This window comes from Armigeres subalbatus, chromosome 1, assembly GCF_024139115.2.
Source record: "Armigeres subalbatus isolate Guangzhou_Male chromosome 1, GZ_Asu_2, whole genome shotgun sequence".
NCBI classification, from domain to species: domain Eukaryota; kingdom Metazoa; phylum Arthropoda; class Insecta; order Diptera; family Culicidae; genus Armigeres; species Armigeres subalbatus.
In genome coordinates, this window is record NC_085139.1 from 180,585,287 (window position 1) to 180,608,832 (window position 23,546).

General features: G+C 38.8%; 2 protein-coding genes across 4 annotated transcripts in view; both read right to left on the reverse strand.

The window, feature by feature from the left end:
• Window positions 1-1,457: 1,457 nt before the first annotated feature.
• LOC134208834 (zinc finger protein 57-like) lies at window positions 1,458-10,282 on the reverse strand. Of its 2 annotated transcripts, XM_062684780.1 has the most exons (7): window positions 10,210-10,282; window positions 4,698-4,888; window positions 4,132-4,641; window positions 3,564-3,632; window positions 3,054-3,504; window positions 1,956-2,445; window positions 1,458-1,884 (listed from the first exon to the last, which is right to left on the reverse strand). In XM_062684780.1, exons 2-7 carry the CDS (start codon window positions 4,833-4,835, stop codon window positions 1,482-1,484), a joined length of 2,061 nt encoding a protein of 686 aa, XP_062540764.1. In that variant the 5' UTR covers window positions 4,836-4,888; window positions 10,210-10,282; the 3' UTR covers window positions 1,458-1,481. The 2 variants fall into 2 exon arrangements, with proteins under 2 accessions (XP_062540764.1, XP_062540769.1); XM_062684785.1 differs by lacking the exons at window positions 3,564-3,632; window positions 10,210-10,282 and having other exon boundaries at window positions 4,698-4,899.
• A 6,861-nt stretch (window positions 10,283-17,143) lies between these two features.
• LOC134205570 (sushi, von Willebrand factor type A, EGF and pentraxin domain-containing protein 1-like) overlaps window positions 17,144-23,546 on the reverse strand; it is a 31,285-nt gene continuing 24,882 nt past the window's right edge. For both annotated transcript variants that reach the window (XM_062680918.1, XM_062680917.1), the window contains exons 8-9: window positions 17,402-18,877; window positions 17,144-17,342 (exon numbers count right to left, since the gene is read on the reverse strand). In XM_062680918.1, coding sequence (XP_062536902.1) covers window positions 17,182-17,342; window positions 17,402-18,877 — 1,637 coding nt within the window. In that variant the 3' untranslated portion in view covers window positions 17,144-17,181. The remainder of the gene's footprint in view (window positions 17,343-17,401; window positions 18,878-23,546) is intronic.

Below are 23,546 nucleotides of genomic sequence, written 5' to 3' on the forward strand. Positions count from 1 at the left end.
CTTCTCCATCAAAAAAAAAAAAATACGTGTGCGAGGCCGTATTATATGTACTATCGTTGAAAGGGATGAGCGTAATCGCTGGAATGGTTCCCACCAGATCAGCTGCCGGAGAAATCTTCCCGTGGGAGTATGATAGATCCGTTGCCGAGAACGAGCAGTAACCGATCTTGAGATGAACTAATCCGGAACTCTGCACCCTTGCGGTCGATATCGGACGTAGAAGTGACACGAATCAATAGGGGACCGGTTGTGGAAAACAATCCCCTATCAATTCTACGGAAAAAAATTATTAGAGCATTCCGCATGCGTACAAAATAATGGGAAGATTGAGCAATAGACTAGCCCTGGGAACAAAAAGTAGTCTTTTTTACCGGGGCATCCAGGATGTTGCCTTCGGGTGATTCTCCGAAAATTTCACCACCATCATTCTTTCTTCTAAGGTTCAAAAAGTCTGATTGAGCGTATAATCGCTGAAAGGGAAACTGGTTAAAGAACAATCCTATAGAACCATGATTAAATACATTTTTAATTAGTTTTAGATTTAGACTTCGTTTTATTCGGAGTTGGGTTGTACATGTTGGATCTCATTTAATTGTATTTTTCTTGATAAACATTCATATGTACACTATTAATGAGTGTATCACTTTTACGTGTAGTAAGGCGATTTACAATGATAAGGAAATGCTAACATCATCTTCCAAACTTAGACGTACATGTTCATGATAGAATTAGAGGCAAAAGTATAGATCAGCTGATATCGCTCTACTGGCTTCCAGACTGATACTCTTCCCTCCCTCTTCATACGGGAGCTTGGCAGAAGGAAGGTCGTGCTATTTATACCATCACAAATATTGCCCTCCGCTCGCTTTCAAATCGACTTCTATAAAAAAAAAACATTCTTCATGCCTACCGTATCCTAACGGAACTATCAAATCGATACTTCCGCCTCTAAATCTATCATGAACATGTACGTCTAGGTTTGGAAGATGATATTAGCGTTTCCATTTCATTGTAAGGCTAGGTATTTCAATGTAACCCATTTATCGTCATATTAAATGGAATCAAGAACTGTATTAATCTTGATTTCGGCTCCGTAACGCCTCACGGCAAATGAGTCTTCCAAATAAACGCAAGATTAATAAAAAACGTCATATTAAATGTGTTTAAACAATTCAATGTCGAACTAGTTCGGTCTTTCTATTAGATTCGGATTCATTTTTTTCAATTCTTATTATAGTCTACAGTTCGTACAGCCAATCAGTATGCGCAGCATGTGTATACTTTTAAATGTTAAACATTTTTCATACACTGATCGGTCATTACACTCAAAAGATATTGTTTGGGACAACGAAGGCTGTATTCAAACTAGGCGGATCGATACGTTTGTGTAACATTTATTTATAAATATAAATAGTTCTAGTCTCAACTCACTACTTAACTACTTTATTTTCTCAAAGTTAAACTTTTCACACAGCAGCTGTTCAAAATGAGTAGTCTTCTCGTACCGTTTCTGGTGTTTGATAATTTGAAATATGTGTTACAATCAATGGCACTCGTAGTGTTACTGGAAGTTCCTTTAGTTGTGGTTCCGTTAGTGGCTGCTGGCAAGGGTATTGTTGATCATGTACACTTTGAGTTTCCAACGACACTGTAGCTGCAGATGTAGATTTTTCGTTCGGCCTTTCACTATCAACTATTTTAGGCGGGTCAGATAAGTTTTCCGTTTGTCGTTTCCGAACACGTGTAGGTTCACGATGATCTTCATTATGTACGGTTTTCATGTGCATCTTCCAGCATGGCTTCATGGCAAACGAGCGTCCACACAGATCGCACACATAAGGACGTTCGCCGGAATGTTTTTGTTCGTGAGCTTTTAGATAACTTCTGTTGATTAAAAATGGCATTGTGTTATTTGGTTTCGATATACGGTTTTTTGACCACCTGAATATACTTACTTCGAAGTAAATTTTTTTCCACAATGTTGGCATTCTACTTTCATATCCGAATTGTGCATCATGACATGTCTCTTGAAGGTGCCTGCACCCTTGATTGACCGATTGCAGATGCTGCAGTCGTACCGTAAAACTTTGTCCGAATGAACAACCATTTTGTGTTCTTTAATACCCCTGAGTCCGTAGAAAGCCAACGTGCAACCGGGAAAATCGCACGAATACGGACGCCGGTCCATGTGTTTATTTACGTGACCTTCAATTTCTCGCTTGTGGATAGATTTTCCGCAGGTTTCGCAAGTGACATGATGCTTCGTATCGGAGTTCTCCGAACGCACATAGTTCTTCCAGGTCCGCTTTTCCGATGCATCTTTCTGGACTGTTTGTGCTTCTTGTCCTGGTGTTTCCTTCTTTTTATGGCGTTTGACGTGTGCTTCCAAATTGTACTTTAGTGCGAATCTTTTACCACATATTTCGCACTCATGTGGAGTTAAACCTAAAAATAGATTTGATTTCATTAGTAGGTATATAAATATGTAAGTTTTGAAGTCCGAAAATCAACATCCCGGTCATTATAATTGTTGTGCTTTTTAACCATTATGCGCCCGACAAAGTATTCGAATACCTGTATGGGGATGGGCATTGATTTGGGCATGATTTTTACAACGTGAAAATCCGAGAAAAGTACCCGAGTATCCAGAAATTGATATGTTAATAATAAAGGAATATTGTACATGTCATGTTTTTATACAGTTTTTGGTAGATTTCTATAAAGAATTAAAAGAAAATCAAATATACGTTGGACTAGAGAATCTCGACACATTTAACCGAGATATTGCACATCCGAAAGGTATTTATACACAATCATCAATCAAATGTAATCAAAAGCAAATTTGTCGAGTCAAAGATTTTCTAATTGACACTTTTAGGTCTTCGTATTACCGCAGACAAACAGAACAGAAAAAACAGCTAGAAAAATTTCGTGAAAGATCCAACTTGCCTTATAATCATCTTTCTTGCATGATGCACGAAATAACGTTTAGTACGATGGTGCCAACAAAGAGTCTGTTTGTCTGCGGTATTACCTTGTCAGGTTTACCTTACCTGTATGAGTAACCATGTGCGTTTGCAGTTGAGCTTTTCTTCGAAATTTACTGCCACATACCTCACAGGTAAACTGAGGACCTTCGGTATGAGTCTTAACGTGTCTTCGAAACCATTCAACTCCTTTAATATTGCGTCCACATATTTCACACACATGATAGGTAATTTGGTGTCGTTTACTGTGCGTTCTTAAATCATTCTGCGAATAATAGGTACGACCGCATCCTTCGTGATCACATTTGTACGGACGCACCCCAAGATGCTGATTATGGTGTGATTCCTTTATAAAATGTGCCACCGTCTGTCCGCAAATATCACATACACTGGGATCCGATTTTCGGATCTTCTTGCGTCTTGGCCCACGTTTGCCGGGGATTTTAGGTTCATATTCGCTTGCACTCTGGTCGTCATCAATGGGTTCGATACTTTTTCTGACTTTCCGCATGGATACCTAAAAGAAGTATTATTATTCAATTATATCTTGGCTAAAAAATACTGCCACAGATATACCTTTCTTTTATTTCTGTTTTCATGATTAGTGGGTTTGGATATCTTAGATTGTTTTCCTCGTTTTCTGTGCTAACATAACATGTGGGAAAATGATAATTATTTACATTAGTTTATTACTATTTAAAAAATCTTTTTTAATCGAGTATTTTGGTATTTCGAATCCTAAGGCGATGTGCCTCGATAGTTTCGAGAAAGGCATCATCACTGCTAGTGGAATTATTATAATAAAAATAAATTTAAAAAAATAAGAACCAAGAAAATAAGATTACTTATCGCACACTAAAAGGTACAATCTTATTTTTTTGCTATTATATTTGTTTTAAGTGCTTTTTTGGCAGCTTACTGTGAATTCAAAAATTATCATCGATTTTATTTTTTAAATTTTGGCGAAAAATTAATGCTAATTCATCATCATTCAGCAGCAAATTTAGTCAAGATTAAGATAACTAACTGTAATAACAGAAAATAATCATTTATTCATTCCTTGATAATGGTTACCCTGATCATTGTTACCGCGGCGATCAAAGTTCCCCCGGATTAGGGTACAATAATTATTACAATAACATACCTTTTTCTTCTCGTTTTCTGGGAAAATGTTATCTATTTCTGAATGAACATCACTCTCATTTTCGCTCGTTATCATATCTTCTGATTCGGACTGAATTTTTATTTCAGAATCGCAATGCGGTTCATTTTTGATTGCTGGGTCGGTAAAAACAATTTCAGTGATTGGAGGGATATCAATCAATGGTTCCTCTCTAGCTGCTACTGCTACGATAGATGACTCGGCTGGTGATGTTATAATCTGTGGTATTGCTCCAAGCTCTGTTTTTAACGGAGCTATTGTTGCTTTGCCTAAAATCTTATCTACCTCCGATCTATGGGTAAGAATCATCTTCTCTGTCACTCTAACAGCATCCTGTTCTTCATTGTCCCAAAAGACATCATACAGTAGAAAATCTGCATGACTGTGGTGTAATTGATTAGTCTGCTTGCAGACAGCCTGAAAGCTTTGTATTATATCGATTAAAGTTTCGCATACTGTGCATATTCGAGCTAACTTTTCACTTCGATTTATCTAAAAATATAGCAATTGATTATAGTTTTGAACTTACATTTAAAAGATATTTATACCTTTACTCCAAGAGCACTGATGACCCGTTTGGATAAGTCGTTACTTTTATTGAACACTTCGATGAGCTGTGCATTCGTTCCGGTATGGAAACATAAACGACATCGTAGGCCGTTGTAATTCTCTGATATCGGTTCCATAATTCCAGTATTTAATTTAAAATTATGTTCTTTTGTTCATGTTACATTTTGTAGGACCATACAACTCTTCTTCTTCTTCTTCTTCATTCTGGGAGGCAAGTTTTACTTGCCAGTAATAAGGGCCAGTTGCCAAGACTATATGCCCTGTTGCTTGTCTTCGGTCGCCTGACCACAGCTGAGGGTTCTTATAAATCCAAAGCTGCATCCTTTACAAAATCCAAGATTTTCTGATATTCGTTTACACTGTTCGTTTTAAATATTTCTATCAGGTTGTTGTATTGTTGTAATGAGTATCTTACGCGTACGTTCCGGTATTTTTCACAGTGCAGAATTAAGTGTTCTGCTGTTTCAATCTGATTGCATGTTTCGCAGGTTGGGTTGTCTATTAATTTCATTTTGTGTCTCCAGACTTTTGACCAGTCATGACCGGCCATCAGTCGATTTAGTAATCGAACTTGTTTCCCGTCTAGCTTCAGACCAACAAACCATGGTTTAGATCTGAAATCTGGTTGAATTTGGAAGAATTTTTGTCCCTTTTCAATAGCATAGTCCTTGTACCATTCGTCGATTTTCAGTGACTTTCGGCGTTTCAGTATACAGTATACATCCTTGTATGATATTATATTATCTAGTATTGGCTGATCGTTCGTAATACCTTCCTTTGCCAGTTGATCTGCGATATCGTTACCATTCACTCCTATGTGGCTCGGTATCCACTGCATCGAAACTCCCACTCTGCTGCCATTGTTAACACTTCATCTAATAATTCTTCTCGTTCCTGTTGGTCTCTCGCTGCTTCCAGAAGTTCGCAAGCCGATCGCGAGTCCGTGTATATTACAGAACCCGTCAATTGTTCTTTAGAAATAATTTCCATAGCTATTTTAATTGCTGCAAGCTCTGCTCCTGTGATGCTAATTTCATTAGCAAGTCGAACGGAGACTCTTTTATTTGATCCTTCAATAAAAACTCCAACTCCACATAAATGCCCTGTCTTCGAGGCGTCCGTGAAGACTCTTCTGCGTCCTTTGTAGGTGCCGTTAAATGCAAACAGAACTAGTTGTTTTAGGTGTTTTGGGTTCGTGTTTCCTTTGGATTTGACCAGTCCATCCAATGTCGGTCGGATTATTATATCCGGGTACTTCACGCAGTTCTTCCTGATTGTCATTATAGCATCGAATACTTCAAAGTGGTTAAGAAAAACTGTTTCCATGTAACTTATCTTTTCGTGTCCGATCTGTTATCTATGGTTGTTCCGATTAGCTGTTCTCCTACCGCCGTTCTTTGTGCGATGTTACGTGCGATCTCTTTTCCTGTTATATATTCCTGTCTTATTGGCATGGATTCTAAGCCAGATATTGCTAACAGAGTATTTAAGGGAGTACTTTTGGTACATCCTGTGGCTTTTCGTAGACTCTGATTGTTGATAACAGCTAGCTTATTTAGGTTTGTTTTTGCAGCATTGCTGTACACCGTAGAGCCGTATTCCAGCGTTCCTCGAACAAGCGCTTTGTGTACGTTCAGCATTGTCTCCGGGTGCCCTCCAGTCTTTACTCCGCTGATGACCTTGATCATGTTGAGCCTCTCATTGACCTTTCCTTTTAATTCCTTAGTGTGTCTCCCAAAGTTTAAAGATCTATCTAGTGCCATGCCCAGATAGTCATGTGACCTAACAGTTTCTATGTTTGTTCCCTCTATCTTATAGTCCAGTGTTTTATTACTGGCTTGAAATAGTATGGATTTAGTTTTTGCTGGGTTTATTGACAAGTTGAGCTTCGCTGCTGATTCTACGAAATGGTCCAGATAGTCTTGTCCGATTATTCGCAGCCTTTCTACTGTTTTCGCTGTGACTATGATGCCGAAGTCGTCGGCATATTGCACCAGCTCTACGTCATCGATCTGGATTTCATGCAAAGGAGCAGTATATACGTTGAAGAGAGTGGGGGATAGAACATCCCCTTGTGGAAGACCTTCACTGACGACTCTTACAAGTTTTTCCTTATTTGTAGAAGAACTATTTTTTGCATAGTTAGGAAATTTATGATCCAGCAAATCAACTCTGTGGTGGTATTCTTTTATCTGACAATGCTTGCTTCAAAGTATCTACTTTTACGTTGCAAAAGGCGTTACTTAGATCCACATATATTATGCTCGATATGTATCCTTCCCTTTTATTCGCCATTATTTTGTCGACTACATAAATCACACACGTATTCGTGGATAGTTCTTTTCTGAAACCGAACGTTCTTGTGGGAAGATTGCCTGCCTCCAAGGCTTCTTTTAATTTTTCCAATACGGCTGTATTCACAACTTTGGTACAAGTTGGAACCAGTGAAATCGGACGTTTACCTTCCAGTTTACTTTGATCCTTCCCGGCTTTAGGTATTGCGACCACCTTTATCGTTTTCAGCGAATCTCCAGGGAAACTCCTACGCCATTGTCCGTTAAAATCCTTCAATAGTTGCTGCACAACACCGGGTTGCAACTGCTTCAGCATTCCGTAGGTAATTCTATCCACGCCAGGTGCCGAGTTCGGTTTTTTATCCCCTACTATCCTATTCCATTTTTCTTGATCAAGAATATCGTAACTTGCAAATGATCCACCGAAGTCAATCATGTCCACAGGGCTGTTCCTTCCAAAATGTAGATCCAAGAATTTTTCTGCTATCTTCTTATCGTCCAAAAGGGGATTATTTTCTTTTCTCCTAAAAGTTTTACCTGTTAGTCTGCCGATACTTTGCCAAAGCTGTTTGGAGCTATTCATTGGGTTTATTTCATCGATGAATTCCTTCCACTTGGTTTCTTTTTCAATCTTTTTCCGCCTTTGGAACTTTGCTGCTGCTTTTTAAATTCGATTAAGTTTCTTACACTACCTATTTTGTTGAACTCCTCCTTGCTTCTGTTTTCGTTTCCATCTTCCACTTCTGTGGACCACCAGTACTTAGGCGTTTTAGTGTCCCGTTGTTTTGCTGTTTTATAGATCTTCTTCATTTCTTCGGTTAATTCCTCCCATGAGTGTATTTTGTCATTTCCTAGCATTGCGAGTTTTGAGTTTATTTTTTTCCTGTTATAAATCCATTTTTCTTCCTTTGACTGCTTTTCTTTATCAGTGATTTGTATTGCCATATGATGACTGCCAATTCCGAAATCCAGCACTTTCCAATCGAACTCTCCATACAAATTACTGGTGCACAACGATACATCTATTGCTGTACTCCTTTTGTTTAGTTGTATTGGCACAAATGTTTTTGTCCGTCGTTAAGAATTAGCAGGTCATATTGGTTGACCAGCTCTACGAAAATGTGCCCCTTTCTATCGCTGCAATCGTTCCCCACGTCACGTGGTGCGCGTTCCAATCTCCGCCGATGATTACGTTTTTGAAATCCTTGAGAGCCTCGAACACTTTGATTACGTCTTCTTCAAAATCCTGACTCGTTGCTGCTGGTGTGATGTAAACCGCTGCCACTACGAGATCCTTACTCGGGATGGCAACTGCTACCGCTTGGGTGCATTCCGTCAAGTTCTCAATTGGAACTCTACTGTAGTTGAAATTGTTTTTCAGATAAACAGCTGTTCCTCCATAGTTGTTTTCTCTTGATTGTAAAACGTTATGGTATCCGGAAATCCTGTATCGAGCCGTCTCCTCGTACAATTCCTGAGACCACGTTTCTGTTAATATTGCTACTGAATATTTTTCTCCGACCAACACTCTTTGTAATTCTTCTTTATGTTTACTTAAACTTTGGATATTACACTGTATTATTTTTATATTTCCTTCCACTGTTGCTTTTTGTTTGTTTTCGTTTTCACTGGTTGATCTCATTTTCACTTTTTACTTCTTTTTTGTCACTTTATATAATCGTTTGATTCAGTTTAAAATGTTTTTGCACCGCTTGTTTCACTTTTTCTTTTATTTCACTGCTTAAGTTTCCATCACTGACCAGCTCATTGCTTTGTGTTGGTATTTGTTTGTTACACTTGATTCAATCATCTTGTTGGCTTCCTGTTGCATTTTGTTCTTCCATCTCTCCATCTCGTGTACTTTGTATGGATTTTGTAATGCTACTCCATCCATCTGTGTCCCACTCGACGATTCTGGTTGTGCTTCATTTTCTGGTAACTCCGCGTTCGTTGATCGCTTCCGTTTGTTTTGAGTTTTTTTCTTTTTTTCAGCGTACAGCTTTACCGCCGGTGTAATAGGTACTCTTGGTTTGTTTGTTTGCTGCCATTCCGACTGCAGGTTGCTGCCTTCTGCTAGTGTTTCCGCGAGTGTAGGCATATCTTGAAGTGAGTTCAGAGGTTCAAAGATGTTATTCGAGGTGAAGGACACCATCTCTCTTGCTTCAACGTACGTGTAGTTTTTCTTCGCCATTATCGATTTTATTTGTTCCTGTCGCATTCGCTCTGGGCAGTCCAAGCTGCCGGTGGGGTGTGTTTTTTGCAGTGTAGACACTTATTGCGTTCTTGACAATTGTCATAGTTCTCGTCATCGTGACGATCACCACACGTCTGACATCTCCTGAAACTCTTACAATTTTCCGCTTTGTGGTTGTATCTTAAACACTTGCCACAGAAAACCACCTTCTGCACGAACGATAGTACTTTGGTCTGACAATAGAATAGTCGTACCCTATCCGGCAGTCTTTTTGACCGAAATGTAACGGATACTCTGTTCGACGGTATTTTCTCCCCATTAACATAACAGGTCAGCCTGTAAACCTCCAGAACGGGTGTCTCACTTTCCAGGTCCATGAATATTTCTTCCGTGGAGATATCTGTCGGGATTCCTGTGATGACTCCTGATATGCTAACAACGTGTTTTGGAATGTACGCTGTGTACATGCCGTTCTCGTTGTTAATATCTTCGACGATAGAATTTGCTCTGATGTAACTGTTGAAGATTACCATGATTTTGTTACGTCCAATCTGCTTCATGTCGATTATGTGGTTCTTGTACCTTTGCGCCGCCCGTAGCTTCGATCCTAGTGAAAATTTGTTTATTCTTCCTGCTTGCGCTCCTCCTCGCATTTCGAAGTACACCCGATATGGCGCTTCATCACTAATTGCGTATTCGAACTTCATTCGTTGTTTGGCTCCATTTTTATTCTTGCAGCGTCACCTCCGGGATCCGGAGGATCTTCTTTCCCTCCATAACCTCACTTCACTTTTTTCACCAATATGGCGTCCGGTTTTAACTGCACGCGGGTTAAACCTTTCACTAAATTATTACACCGCACTGGTTTTCTTTTGCTCTACTATTTTATTCTTCTCACTATCCGATTTAATACGAAAAATTTGATTTTGATTTATCGAACCGCAAGTTTTTCAACCAACAATAACGGTAACTACCGCCGCGCTTGAAAGTCACTTTCCGAATGGACCATACAACTCAGATATCATTCACCATAGTCTAAACAAACAACACCAATGACTGCGTCAAAGTATTTTTGGTGGATTAGGGCATCTTTAGTGGAGTTATAAACTGTATGAGAGTTAGGAAATGAAACTGAAACTGTGAAAATTCTATCTTCAACAGAAGTTGTAGTTTTAAAAATTCGAACAGTCTCGATAGAAAATTTTTAACTGGAATACTGCACGAATTTGCAAAAAGAATTTACTAGAGTTATATTTTGTTCAAAACAAAAGTAGATCATTCCATCAGCTTCAAAAAAATTAGTTTCATTAACATCACAACAGTTTGACATTTGAATTAGCATCGGAAGGTCATATTTTCGTTTTTCAGTATAACACATATGTACACACTTAATTTTTTTTACCGGGATCTCAGCAAAATGGTCAACTTTTACCGAAATTCGCACAGCCGTGCCCCAGCAAACATGTTTTTTGCCGAGATTTCTGTCAAAGTTGCTGAAAGTCAGCAAATAATTTGCCGAAAATCAGCTAACAAATGACTTTTTTGCCGGAATATCAGTTTTTTATTTTGCTGGCGCACGGCTGTGCGGATTTTTGCCGAGCTGCAGAAATGAAAACTGAGTGTGTAGGTTTGTAACTGCTACTGAAGATTACATTCCCCGTTTTATATTTTTGATAATTTTAAAATTTGTAAATCAAGGAGATAGTGTAACTAGAACTGTAACATTAGTAAAGATGCCCTTAGAAGATATTCCAATTGGACAACACACATAAAATAAAAATCATTTCTCATCTCCTTTTAACCATGAACACATCTCTCCACACGGAAAACTACAACCAGTAGTACAGTATACCCATAACTTTATAACAGTACACACTTAGAATAAATTACCGACTTCGGTAATTCGTTTACCGAATTCTCAACAGCTGAACGTTCGGTAACTTGTTCGGTAAATAACGAAACTACAGAACGATCGGTAACCTGGTTCATCCCATGATATGTCAAAATTACCGAGCAGTTCGGTAAATTTTTCATCGTTACCGAAATGGTCGGTTATGATGAATATTTTGTTCATTTCTGTTTTGGTTAGATATTTTGTTGGTAATGAAAACAAAAACATAAGAGATAAATTCATTTATTTTCACAAAACGGATATACAAATCGGGAAAAACTTTCGAAGTCGAAGAAGTTTCGGTTGGTATTCTCGAACCGTCCGGGTAGATGCATCCAGACCACAAAGTCAAAAACTTCCGTAGAAGACATTTTCCAGCAATGTTGGATTACATGTGTCAACCGTGCTGTTATACTGATGCAAATAATGCCTGCAAAATAATAAACAATTCATACTCGCACCATATACAGGGAAGATTTTTAATTACCTGAATTGACTCAATGCGTGCAATGTGGAATTGTTTCAGCATACAGCACAGAACAAAAGTTGAAACTGTTTTTCGCAGCTTGGACTTTCCACGTCCAAGCGTGCCGGACGGCGTGCTAGTTTACAGAATTCTCGGTAATTAATGCCTTGTTCACTCCGTCCGGTATCCGTCATTACAGAATTCGGGGTATTTGCTGATGTTTCGGTGATTTTCTGACAGCAATTTCGATATTGACACTGTCAGAACCGCAACTTCGGTAATATTTACTGATCTTCGGTAAAATAATGCTAACTTACCGAAAAGTCTGTAAAAATAATATTTACAGGATTTTTTCGGTATTTTTGTTTACCGAACTCAGAAAATTAATCTAAGTGTGTACCATGTAGATAAACGCAACGAAAAAACCTTATAAGTTATGGCAAAAACCTATTCGAGAATACTAATACACTTGACGTTCTGAATACTCACGCTCCTCTAAAGTGAACGTGTATTATACACATGTGGAAGTGTCGGCTTGACAAATGGATTGTGAGTAATTCGACTATGCGTCCAATTTGCGAATCTCGAGCTCATTCAGTAGCCGCTAAGTTGCGAAGGCCGACGGAGGTTTTTCTAGCGTAGTTGGTTAAAGCACCAGTCAAGCGTACTGAGGGTCGTGTGTTCGAGTCCCATCGAAGGGAAAGTGGTTACCTACAATTTTCAAATAGATATCGATATCATAATGTACATTTTCACATATGAGTTTTCAGAATTCGAACTCACCGAATTTCTATTTGGCCTCCCTCTCTTCTTTTCTTCATTGGCATTACATCCCTCACTGGGACATTGCCGCTTAGTGTTAATGAGGCTCTTCCACAGTTATTTACTGCGAGGTTCCTAAGTCAGGGTACTATTTTTTCATTTGTATCCAGCTTTCCACGCTCGGTAAAGGCGGCTTATCGGTATGTAAAAATCAATCGATCACTGTACTGTTTGACACTAGCTGGAGGAAAACTCACTGGCGAAAAGGCCTTTTTCAAAGATATTTTAGTTACTAGATAAAGATTGTCGCTTCGGTTCCCTTTGTTCTGCTGTCCGAAACATGTGTGGTACATACCTGTCAAATCGTATGGATTTTCCTTCTTTGACATTTAGCTCCCCTATCCTCGCCAGCAAAAGATGTTCCGGACAGCGACGACAGCGACAATCTTTATCTAGTAACTAAAATATCTTTTCCTTTTTCCCTTCCCCCCAGGAACACCAGTGGGCTTTCCTCCAGCTAGTGTCAAACAGTACAGTGATCGATTGATTTTACACACCGAAAAGCCGCCATTACCAAGGGTGGAAAGCTGGATATCATAAGGCTAATACTTTCATGGGAAGTCAAGAAAATTTCCTAGCCCATACCTGGAATCAAACCCAGCCACTCTCAGCATGGTCAGCTTTGCAGTCGCGCATCTTACCCCACGACTAAGGAGGCCCCCTTGCCTCCCAGCAATACAAAATGCTGGATCATTTCCAGCAAATTATACCTCACTGCAAGTTGAGTAAATGTATATTCGCTTACTAAACTACCAGCAAGCAGTGGTGAAAATGGGGCAAGCCAGAGTAAACGCGACGAGCGATGCGACGCGACAGTGCAATTTGACAGCCTGTTGATAATTATTGTTATTCTTTTACGTGAGTCGCGTCGCATCGCTCGTCGCGTTTACTCTGGCGTGCCCCTTACTCACAAAACGAGAAGTAGGCAATGTCAAATACTCGCGAACATTTTTTTTGCCTCGCAGAGAAAACAAAAAAAAAACGAACCCCGAAAAATGTTCGTGAAGCTTCGCGAGTCATTCGGGTTAATTTGCAAAAAGTCATAAAATAAAGTGACCAGATTATTCTTGGATCAATCCGGGACAACTTATGCATTATATACCGTTTCGACTCAAATCCCGAACATGACGCATATTCCGAACACTCGTTTATAAATGGCCATTTTAACTTTATTCGTGTATTTCTTTTCACAGGATATTGAATTCGTTTGTTATCTAGATTCCCCATACGTAAAACTGTTGGGAATTTCAGTTTAAGTGTGCTTTAACGTCGGTGTTCGGAATATGTTCGGGATTTGAGTCAAAACGGTATAAATGCTTATCAAACCGTTTCTCAAGTGTTTTTTTTTCTCTATCAACCCTGAACACCTGGTAGATTCTAATTACGCTGTTTTATAGGAACAAATAGAGACGGTGAAATTATCATTCAAAGGATTCCCTGGAATTTATTTTTTTCAGTTTCCTGTGCTCACCTAGATCCTTCCGATTCAGGTCAGTGTCACGAACTAGTCTTTTTAAAACTTCTTCAGATACTTCTGATTCCGCAGATCATACAATTTTTAATACTCCCATATTATTTGAAACCCCCAAGTTATTCGAATGCTTCATATCCCTTCATAATGCCTGGATTTTTAATACTAATGAAAACAGAATAGATTATCAAAATTACTATCGTACTCGAACTGGGTAGGTCAAATATTCCTTCCCCATGAAGAATGCCGATGGCCAGAATCTTTGGTTGAAAAAAAAAAACGTCAGTAATCGACCGGCAGTTCGACAAAAAATAGGATTAATGAACTCAAGTCTTCATGTAGGCTGCTTTCTGGCTTTCTGTTGGATTGGATGGCGAGTTGCTTTTTGAACTTCGCGTAAAAAGCGACCCCAGTACACATAAGGTGTCAGGCCATTAGGCCGAAGGACATTTGGCCGAATGGTCAGTAGGCCGAATGGCAGTTAGGCCGAATTAGCAAATTAGCAAAATTGAAAAATGGGAAGTTCTTTCTTCATCACACCCCTTCTTCCTTCTTGCATCTTCTTTCTTCTATCTGTCTTCTTCCTTCCTCATTATTCCTGCTTCTTCTTCTCATTTCCTGATTATTTCTTTCTTCTGTCTTCTTTCATCTTTCTTCTTTCATATTTCTTCCTTCTTCCTTTCTCCCTCCTTCTTATTTCTTCCTTCTTCTTTCTTCTTTCTTCCGTTTTCTTAATTTCCCCGTATTCTTTCTTTCTTCTTCCTTCTTCCTCCTTTTTTCTGTCTTCTTTTTTCTTTCTTTTTCTTTTTTTCTTCTTTCTTTTTCCTTCTTCCTTCTTCCTTTTTCCCTCTTCCTTCTACCTTATTTCTTATTCCTTCTTCTTTCTTCCATTTTCTTCCTTCTTTCTCCCGTCTTCCTTCATTCTTTTTCTTCTTCCTTGTTCCTTCTTCCTTTTTTCTTCTTCCTTCCTTTTTTCTTCCTCCTTCTTCCTACTTTGTTTTTCCTTCTTCCTTTATCCTTTTTTCTTCTTTCTGCTTCCTTCTTTCTTTTTCCTTCTTCCTTCTTCTTTCTTCCTTCTTTCTTTTTCCCTCTTCCTTCTACCTTATTTTTTTTCCTTCTTCTTTCTCCTTTCATCCATTTTCTTCCTTCTTTCTCCCGTCTTCCTTCATTTTTCATCTTTCTTTCTTCTTCCTTCTTCCTTCTTCTTTCTTGTTCCTTCTTCCTTCATCTTTCTTTCTTCTTCCTTCTTCGTTTTTCCTTCTTACTTCTTCTTCCTTTTTCCTTTTTTCTTCTTCCGTTCTCCTTTGCACTACTCACTTCCCTCTCCCCAGTTCTCGTTCGGCGTAATGGCCATTCGGCTCAATGGGCTTTGTCGAAATTAATTTATTGGCTTTTTTCGGTGATAATTATACTACTCAAAACGAAAGGGAGTAGATGAAAGTAATGAAGATACAGATTCGATTGACACCGCAAGCGAGCGGCGAGTGTGAAATGAATAGAAACTGAGGATTAGCAGAGGGCCATATGAGAGAACAAACATAGTTGAAATCGCTGTTATTCTGCCTAACGTCCACCCAGGAACGGCTTGGATAGTGACGTGATGATCACTGTACCAAGACAGACCAAGACAGATGATAAGGAAAGCTTTTGAGTGCAAAAAAAAAAATGAACGATTGAAAGGAATGATTGAGCTAATAAAAGGACAAGTTAATTAATAAGTAAGGTAGTAAGCGTGTGAATGCATGAGGGACTCATTGGTTGAGTGAGCAAATGAATACGTGAGTAAGTGAGTGAATGAGTGAGATTACTCACTTCACTTCCACGAGAGAACAAATTAATGATTATTTGAGTAAGAATAAAAAAACAAACGAATTAATCAATAGGTGAGAAAGTGATTGCGTTAGTGACAAAGTGAGTATGCGAGATTGTGAGTGGGTAGGTAAATAAGTGATTCAGTGGGTGAGTGAGCAAATGCAAAAGTATAATAGTGGGCAAGGGAGTTAACTAATGAGATAACGGGCCAATATGTGTGTAAGTTAGTGACTGAGTGAATGAATGAAAAAGTGAAAGAGTTAGAGGTTATATAAGTGAATGTATAAGATAATCAGTTTGTGAGTAGATGAGAAAAGAAGATTAAGCGAATATGTGAATGTGTGATACTGTGAGTGAGTGAATGTTTAAGATTCGAAAAATAACGAATAAGTTAGTCTTCACCAAACCATTCAAACATCGCATTGAACATTGAATTTATAAAATAAATTGACCACTAAAGTTGTGTATAATCGACAGTCCCGATACATTCCTTTCAGTCGTTATAAATTTCACCTTTTGTACCAAGGCATCATCATTCTTCGTAATTCGTCTACCAGCTGAGCATCACTTATTTCTTCTAGGAAGAGTTTTGATGTTCTCCGTGGTGACAACTTGGTCCAACGAAACCATTTTATTTACACTGAGGTCACGACTTACGCATTTTTTACGCGAATTTTCATAAAAGTTTTCTTAGAGCGATTTTTAAAAAAGATCGAAAACCCCATAAAAACCGTGAAAAATTGATTCTTGATGAAGTCATTTTTACGCGGTTTTTATTTCACGCGGATTTTAGAGTTTTTGTGGTTTTTGGAATTCACGTGGTTTTGATTTACATGGAACGTATCCCTTGAGTAAAAACCGACTTTTTTTTTCAGTTCAATCATTTTTAGCTCAACGTCTCAGTACTTTGTATGATAATTTTGACCATGTTGAGGGTAACTGGGTTCGATTCCCGGTCCGATCTAGGAAATTTTCGGATTGACAATTGTCTCGACTTCCCTGGGCATAAAAGTATCATCGTGTTAACCTCATGATATACGAATGCAAAAATGGTATTAATTTGTTTTAGAAACCTCGCAGTTAATAAATGTGGAAGTTCTTAATGAATAGCAGTATTCAGGCGGCAATAACCCAGGGGGGATGTAATGCCAATAAGAAGAAGAAGATATCACATCATCATTTCGAAATCATCACACTTAAATCATTTCACAGATTTCGGTGAATTTTGCTTCAATTCACTGAAATCTAATAGTAGAACTGTTCGGTAATTATTTCACCGAATTTTCTGCGATTTTTCCTTTGTTCAACTGTCAAAACCACCGAAAATCTGTAAAATTATTCACCGAACAGTTCTGCTGTTGAGATTTCTGTGAAATTTCACAGAAATCTGCGATTTATTTTAAGTGTATAGTTAAATACTTTTGAATGAATATACAAATAAAGCAATTTGATTTTTTTTTTTAGTTTTCTTTAGTGTAAATATAACTTTTTATTTTCAAATATCTAAACAATTCAGCAATCAATAAATGTTGTCCATTTTCCATTGGCTTGACACTCGGTATCGACGATGCTTTTGTCTTCGCAAAGTATCGTCAACTGTTCTCCGAATTGGTATGAACTTCCTGAAATAATTTTTGCGGTACTCGATGTTTTTGGTCTTCCACATGATATTTCTGGAAAACATAAATTTGTTTTACATTCATGTATAAATATTTGTCATTCATACTCTTACTAGTGCACCTCGCCACAATGGGCGACCATTTGCCATCGATTGCACATTTTATAATAGGATGACCCTGCATGGCATAGCCTTCCTGGCAGCGATACTCTATTTCATCATCATAATAATATTGCGAATCGATAGAACTGGCGGCAATTATCATACCCTGTGGTACTGGGGGTTGTTCGCAAATAACTCCTTCGCAGAAACTGTTGGAAAGGCTCCAATAGCCCTCTTTAGAACATTCTACATAACCGTCACCTTTCATGGTGAATCCAGAATTACAAACGTACTTGATTTTAGCTCCTACCTCGAGCGTATCGGAACGTTTCCGTAGTTTCTCGATGCGTAAATCGATCATTCCCGTTTCAATGGAAATCGACTCAATGGCCACTATTTTACTGTCGATTGGTGGTTCTGGTACCGAGCTCAATCTACATCGTTGAGAAAGAATTCGCTCTGCTTCGGCAAGAGCTATAATCTTTTTTAGAGCGTTTCGTTGGTTTTCCATTTCCTGTTGCCGAATTTCGTCTTGTTCTTTCTGGAGCGTTTCATATATCGGTTGAACCACATTCTTGAGCAAGCTTTTGATTTTATCGTTAGTGTTCTCTCTCGAATTTATATCAAGAAATATTTCATCGTCGAAAGTTACTTCTCGATCCATCATAATGATATCGATAAATAGACATGTCACAAAACGGTAGGCATTTTCTGTTTCTTTTGTAAGTCTCAGGAATTTTGAATCCGGTACTTTCGTGCCGTATAAAATGTAGTCCATCAGATTCTCTAATCTCAAATCTGCATCAGGTTTTGTTGTCTTTGCAAGCCTTTCCAGTAATTTAACGTCCATATTCTGATAATCTTGCGACACGGGTAAATCAAACGTGGATAAATCGGTCAAATTGGCTTGCGATGCGTTTGGTTTTTGACAAAACGCTGATATTTTCCTTGAATCTAAGGGCATGCAACCATAGAATAGATAATCCCTTAACTGTTTCCAAAAACGAATATCTGGTTTTCTGTTGAATTTTATAATGTTTGGGGTTTTAGGCATAATCTCGTTTGGTGTCGTTATTATTTCCGTTGTGATGTCCACACCATCGACGGTACATTCTGGAACAACCAGGTCCCAAAAACCAGTGTCCAAGCACGTTAACAAGTTTTCCCCATTCATAGAATACCCTTCATTGCATTGTACTTCAGCTAGAGTTCCTACTGCATAGTTGTCGTGAAGTTGATTGAGTACACCGCTTTCGGTTGCATAGATTATGTAGGCTCCATCAAAGGCAGACAATGCTGGACATTTCACCATACTTATACATTCCGGTAACGGTGCAGACCAGTTTCCATGGATAGTACAACGTGCCATATCTGTTCCTGAAAGATGAAATCCTTCATCGCACACGAATCGAGCTATTCCTCTGTAACTTGATTTGGACATAATCACTCGGCCATTCAATATGGAAGTCAAGGAGCCACATCGAATCACTAGAAAACAACAAGAATACAAGCTTACAAATTTATCTTTCTTACATGAATGAGTCTTGTTGAAACAATAAAGTTAGGCTCTATAAAAAAAACTGTGAAAAGCCGGAAAACAAAACACCGTAATCTGATAAACCAGGAAATATAGTCGTGTAAAAAACGACCTCAGTGTATTATGTTACGCAATAGGTGATGGAAGGTTGTTCGGTTTTATTTGTTTCATAGATCAGAGCTTCCCAAACTGTTGGGTATGCGACCCACCTAGCAAAATTCTATATGTCTCGCGACCCACCTATGAAAAATGCATTTTATCAAGTAGTATTTAGCATTTATTGAAACAGAATGTCATCTGTTTCGGCTTTTTCCACATGAAAAATATTTATGTTACATGTACAAATGCAAACAATGACGAACATGATATTGTTTGTCAAAATGTTCGCGTTTTTATTTTACTTCATTAAGGGGATAAATGTTTTCTTAGATAGCATGGTGATGAATATTTAAAATAAAATGCGGTTTGAACTTGGAATTATGTTCCTGACAAAAATGATTAAAAGGTTCGGCATCCGAGCTGCAATTAAAATTTGTTCTACGCGACCCACCAACAATCCGCTCGCGACCCCCCTGGGGGTCGGGACCCACAGTTTGGGAAACCATGTCATAGATCACAATTACTTTGACTTTTGGGCAATTACATATACTGCCGCTAATCGCAAGTCGAGCACATCTGTATATGGGCCTCCATATACAGATGTGCTCGACTTGCGGTTAGCGGCAGTATAGCTATATTTTTCGTGATTATGTTTATTTTTGCCTTTCTCGTATACTAAGTATACGTGAAGAAGGTGTCCTACGAAAGGCTGAATACTATAAAGTTGAAATCTCGAAAGGCTGTAAACTATCAGAAGACTGAAATGTACCGAAAGACTGGATTTGGTGGGATGTGGGATGCAATGAATCCCAAGCGTATGATGGAGCACAAGTTGAGTGGTTGAATAGTGAATAATGAGTAGATAATAAAGAATAAGGAATAAGGAATTGAAAATAAAAATAAAGAACAAAAAAAAATATTGACGAATGAAAAAAGAAAAATTAAGAAGGAAGAAAGAAATAGTAGGAAGAAATAATGAAGAAGAAAGACGGATGATGGAGGAAAAATGATAAAGTAAGAAAGAATGAAGAAAATAATAGGAACAAGGAAGAAGAAAGATATAAGAAATAAAAAGGGAGAAAGGAGGAAGAAAGATGGAGGAAAAAATAAGCAAGAAAAAAGAAGGAACAGGGAAAGAGAAAAAAACGAAGATGGAAGAAGGAAGAAGAAAGTGGGAGAAAGAATAATGAATAAAGAAGAAATAAAAGTAATAAGGAAGAATGAGGAATATAGTTGGAAGATGGAAGAAAGAAGAAGAAAAATAGAAAAGAAGAAAGAAAATGTAATAAGGAAGAATGAATAATGTAGTTCGAAGACGGAAGAAGGAAAAAGAAAATTTGAAGAACGAAGAAGGAACTAGAATGAAGGAATAAATAGAAGGAAGAAGGAAGAAAGAAACAGAAAAAGGAGGAAGAAAGAAAAAGAAAAAGGAGGAAGGAAGAAAAAAGAAGAAAGAAAATGAAGGAAGAAGAAAACAGGAACAAGGAAGGAATAAGAAGAAAGAAGGATGACGAAAAATTGAAGAAGGAACAAGAAAGAACGGAAAAGTAAAAAGAAGAAGAAAGAAGGAAGAATGAAGAAATGAAAAAGAAAGAAGTAGAAAACAGGAAGAAAGAAAGAAGAAAGTAGAAAACAGGAAGAAATAAGGGTGAAGGAATAAAGAAGGAAGGAGGTTGAAAGGAGGAAGAGGGAAGAAAGAAGAAGGAAGGAAGACAAAAAAGAAGGAAGAACGAGAAAGGAAGAATTAAAAAGCAAGAAGGAAGAAAGAAGAAGAAAGCTAAAAGAAGGAAGATGGAAGAAAGAAGAAGGAAGTAGTAAGAAAGGATAAAGAAGAATGAAAGAAGGAAGAAAAAAGAAAGAAGAAGGAAAAATAAAGCAGGAAGATGGGAGAAGATAGAAAGAAGAAAAAAGAAGGAAGAAGATAGAAGAAAGAGAAACGAACGATGAAGGAGCAAATAAGGAACAAGGAAGTAGGAAGAAAGAAAAGGGAAGAAGGAAAAAGGGAAAACGAAGACGGATGCAAGAAGAATAAAGAAGGAAAAAAGAATAAAGTAATCTTACCAAGAATTAAAAAGTATATGCAAGAACCAAGCACAATAAACAAAGCCTTGTTCTATTCTGTGCTACCTCCAAATTTCTTGTGCAGTACGGACCAAAAAAAATCTGATTCAAAATTGAAAGAAAACAAGTCGCGAGAAGATTTCGGTTTATTTCCGTTTTATGATCCCATCAGCCTTTCGAGTTTCCACCTTTGGTATTCCAGCCTTATGTAAAAAATTTACTTTTCAGCCTTTCGTGTTCATTCTTATGTGGAAGCCCCACGTAAAGGGTATATGACCACCCGGAGGCTAAGCCGCTAAGCCGCAAACACTCAAATTATACGACCAACAGTATCGCACACGAACGACCCAAGTACCAACTGATGCACCATCAATAAAAAAATGGGAGCTATAAACGCTCAAGCACGTTTTGGCAACTTTGGCCCGGCCTCGTCTACTCAAACCTAGATCAAATTGATTTTGCTAAATGAGCTGAAATCGGTTTGGTCGGAGTAAACTAGGAGCGTCTGTGGGAAAGTTGTATGACTGTTGAACGGAGCGGAGTCAGTGTTGTACAACAAGTTAGAGCGTTTTTGCGACCCCAAACCAAGGTAGACATACACCTGGTCAAACCTGTTGGTCAAACATTGACTCCGCGCCCAGTAAAATAGACTGGTTGGTTCAGCTTTTGACCGTGAAAAAAAAACTGTTCACCTAGTTGGAAAACTCGTTAAACGATTCTATACACGCTCAAACACTCAAACGAGACACTGAAGAGGGCCTCATCTACAGCTGAGGTCAAAATACGTATCTGTAAAAATGACAACGGGCTGGAACTAAATGGAACAGTTCAGTACTCTTCTTATGACAGGGGAAACTGATTGGAAATACGGTACTTGGAGCGTTAGGACCCTGGAACCTGCACGAGTAGTCCTCCTTGCTTGAAAGGTGAAGGTGGAAGTTGGAGTACTTCAGAAGGTCTGATGGCGAGGAACAGGAAAACGTGTGGGATTCACGTGGATCCAATTTCAGGTGCCTCATTCGAGTTTCACATCTACTATAGTAGTGGTAAGAAGGCTGAGGATGGAGTTGTTTTCGTAGTGCTTGGTAAGCAGTAGTGTCGAATCGAAATGGCGATACGTGTTCTCGAATTGATCATGTTTCAGCGGAGGGTCGGCGTTTCTCAGATGTCATAGATGTGAGGACCTTTCAAGGGCCAAATATTGACTCTGGCCACTATCCGGTGGTATGTAAAGTTCGTGAAAGGCTCCAGCATCACCGGTTCTAGGCGTAGGAAAACCATGCGGCTGAACAGCGACTGTCAAGCAAGGGCGTTGCGGAGCAATTCGCTCATAAGCTCGATGAACAAATCGAAGGACACACAACTGCAGAATATTTAAATGCAGTGTAGCAACAAGTCCACGAGGATGTCAATACAACAGGTCCGCATGCCCGTAGCGACTACACGCTAAAATAGTGAGCGATATAAATAAATAAGGGCAACTGAAAAAAAAAACTCCACCGGCGTAAGTAACGCTGGGGCGACGAAGTTGTACTCTCGAAAGCAGAGGAAAGCTGCCAGAAACGACGCGCGAAAGTTCTACATGATCAATAACAGCACCGGATATCTGGTGATCGACCGAGCAGAGGTGACTTTGAGTTATTGTTGAATGAACAATCGGACAGAGCACAAACGGAATCAGGATTAAGGATGATGGACAAGCAGTGGCGCCACCAGCGCTAGACGAAGAACGCTTAGACACCCGGCCTAGCTTCTAAAAGTTGGGTGTGAACGGCTGAACGAAAAAATCAGCAAGTGATTGGAATGATGTGGGAGGGAAAAACGCCTTTGACCTGGCTTGGCATTGGAACGGGCCCAGACTCGATTGTGCTAACTACGACGTATAACACTCCTCTTTACCCTACGCCTACAAGGTAATCTCCGTAATTCTGTTTAGTAGACTGCGCCCGTTTGGGGAGACCTTTGCTGGAGAAAATCAAAGCGGTTTTCAAGATAAGATGGGCGATCAACAACGGACCAGATGTTTACTTTGCGACAACTCCTTGATAAATTTCGAGAATACAACTAGCGGACTCGTAATCTGTGGACTTTAAGGCAGCGTACGACTCAGTGAAACGGAACGAATTGTAGCATATAATGCTAGAACATGGCTTTCTGGCAGAGCTTATTAGGCTGGATTCAAATCAAGCATCAGAATACCTGGTGAGACGTCCGATTCGTTCGTGACGTTAGATGGATTGAAGCAGTACGATGCGCTCTCTAATGTGCTATTCAACATAACTCTTTAAGGTACTTGATGTGGATGACTTGATAATACTTGAGATAATTTTGGTCCTTATGTATTTTAAATGGGACAGTATTTTTCATTAGCAATGTCAAATTCCCGTTAACTTAAACTTTTTAAAACACATGAGAATAAACCGTAGACAAGTTTGCCGAGGTATGATGCTGCCATTATCC

Excerpts from the sequence above, each read along its gene's own strand:
- LOC134208834 (XM_062684780.1), bottom strand. The coding sequence starts at position 4,835 with ATGGAACCGATATCAGAGAATTACAACGGCCTACGATGTCGTTTATGT. Across the intron at positions 2,446-3,053 it reads GCACATGGTTACTCATACAG|GTTTAACTCCACATGAGTGC; the intron begins GTAAGGTAAACC and ends ATCTATTTTTAG. Across the intron at positions 1,885-1,955 it reads GGAAAAAAATTTACTTCGAA|AAGTTATCTAAAAGCTCACG; the intron begins GTAAGTATATTC and ends TTTAATCAACAG.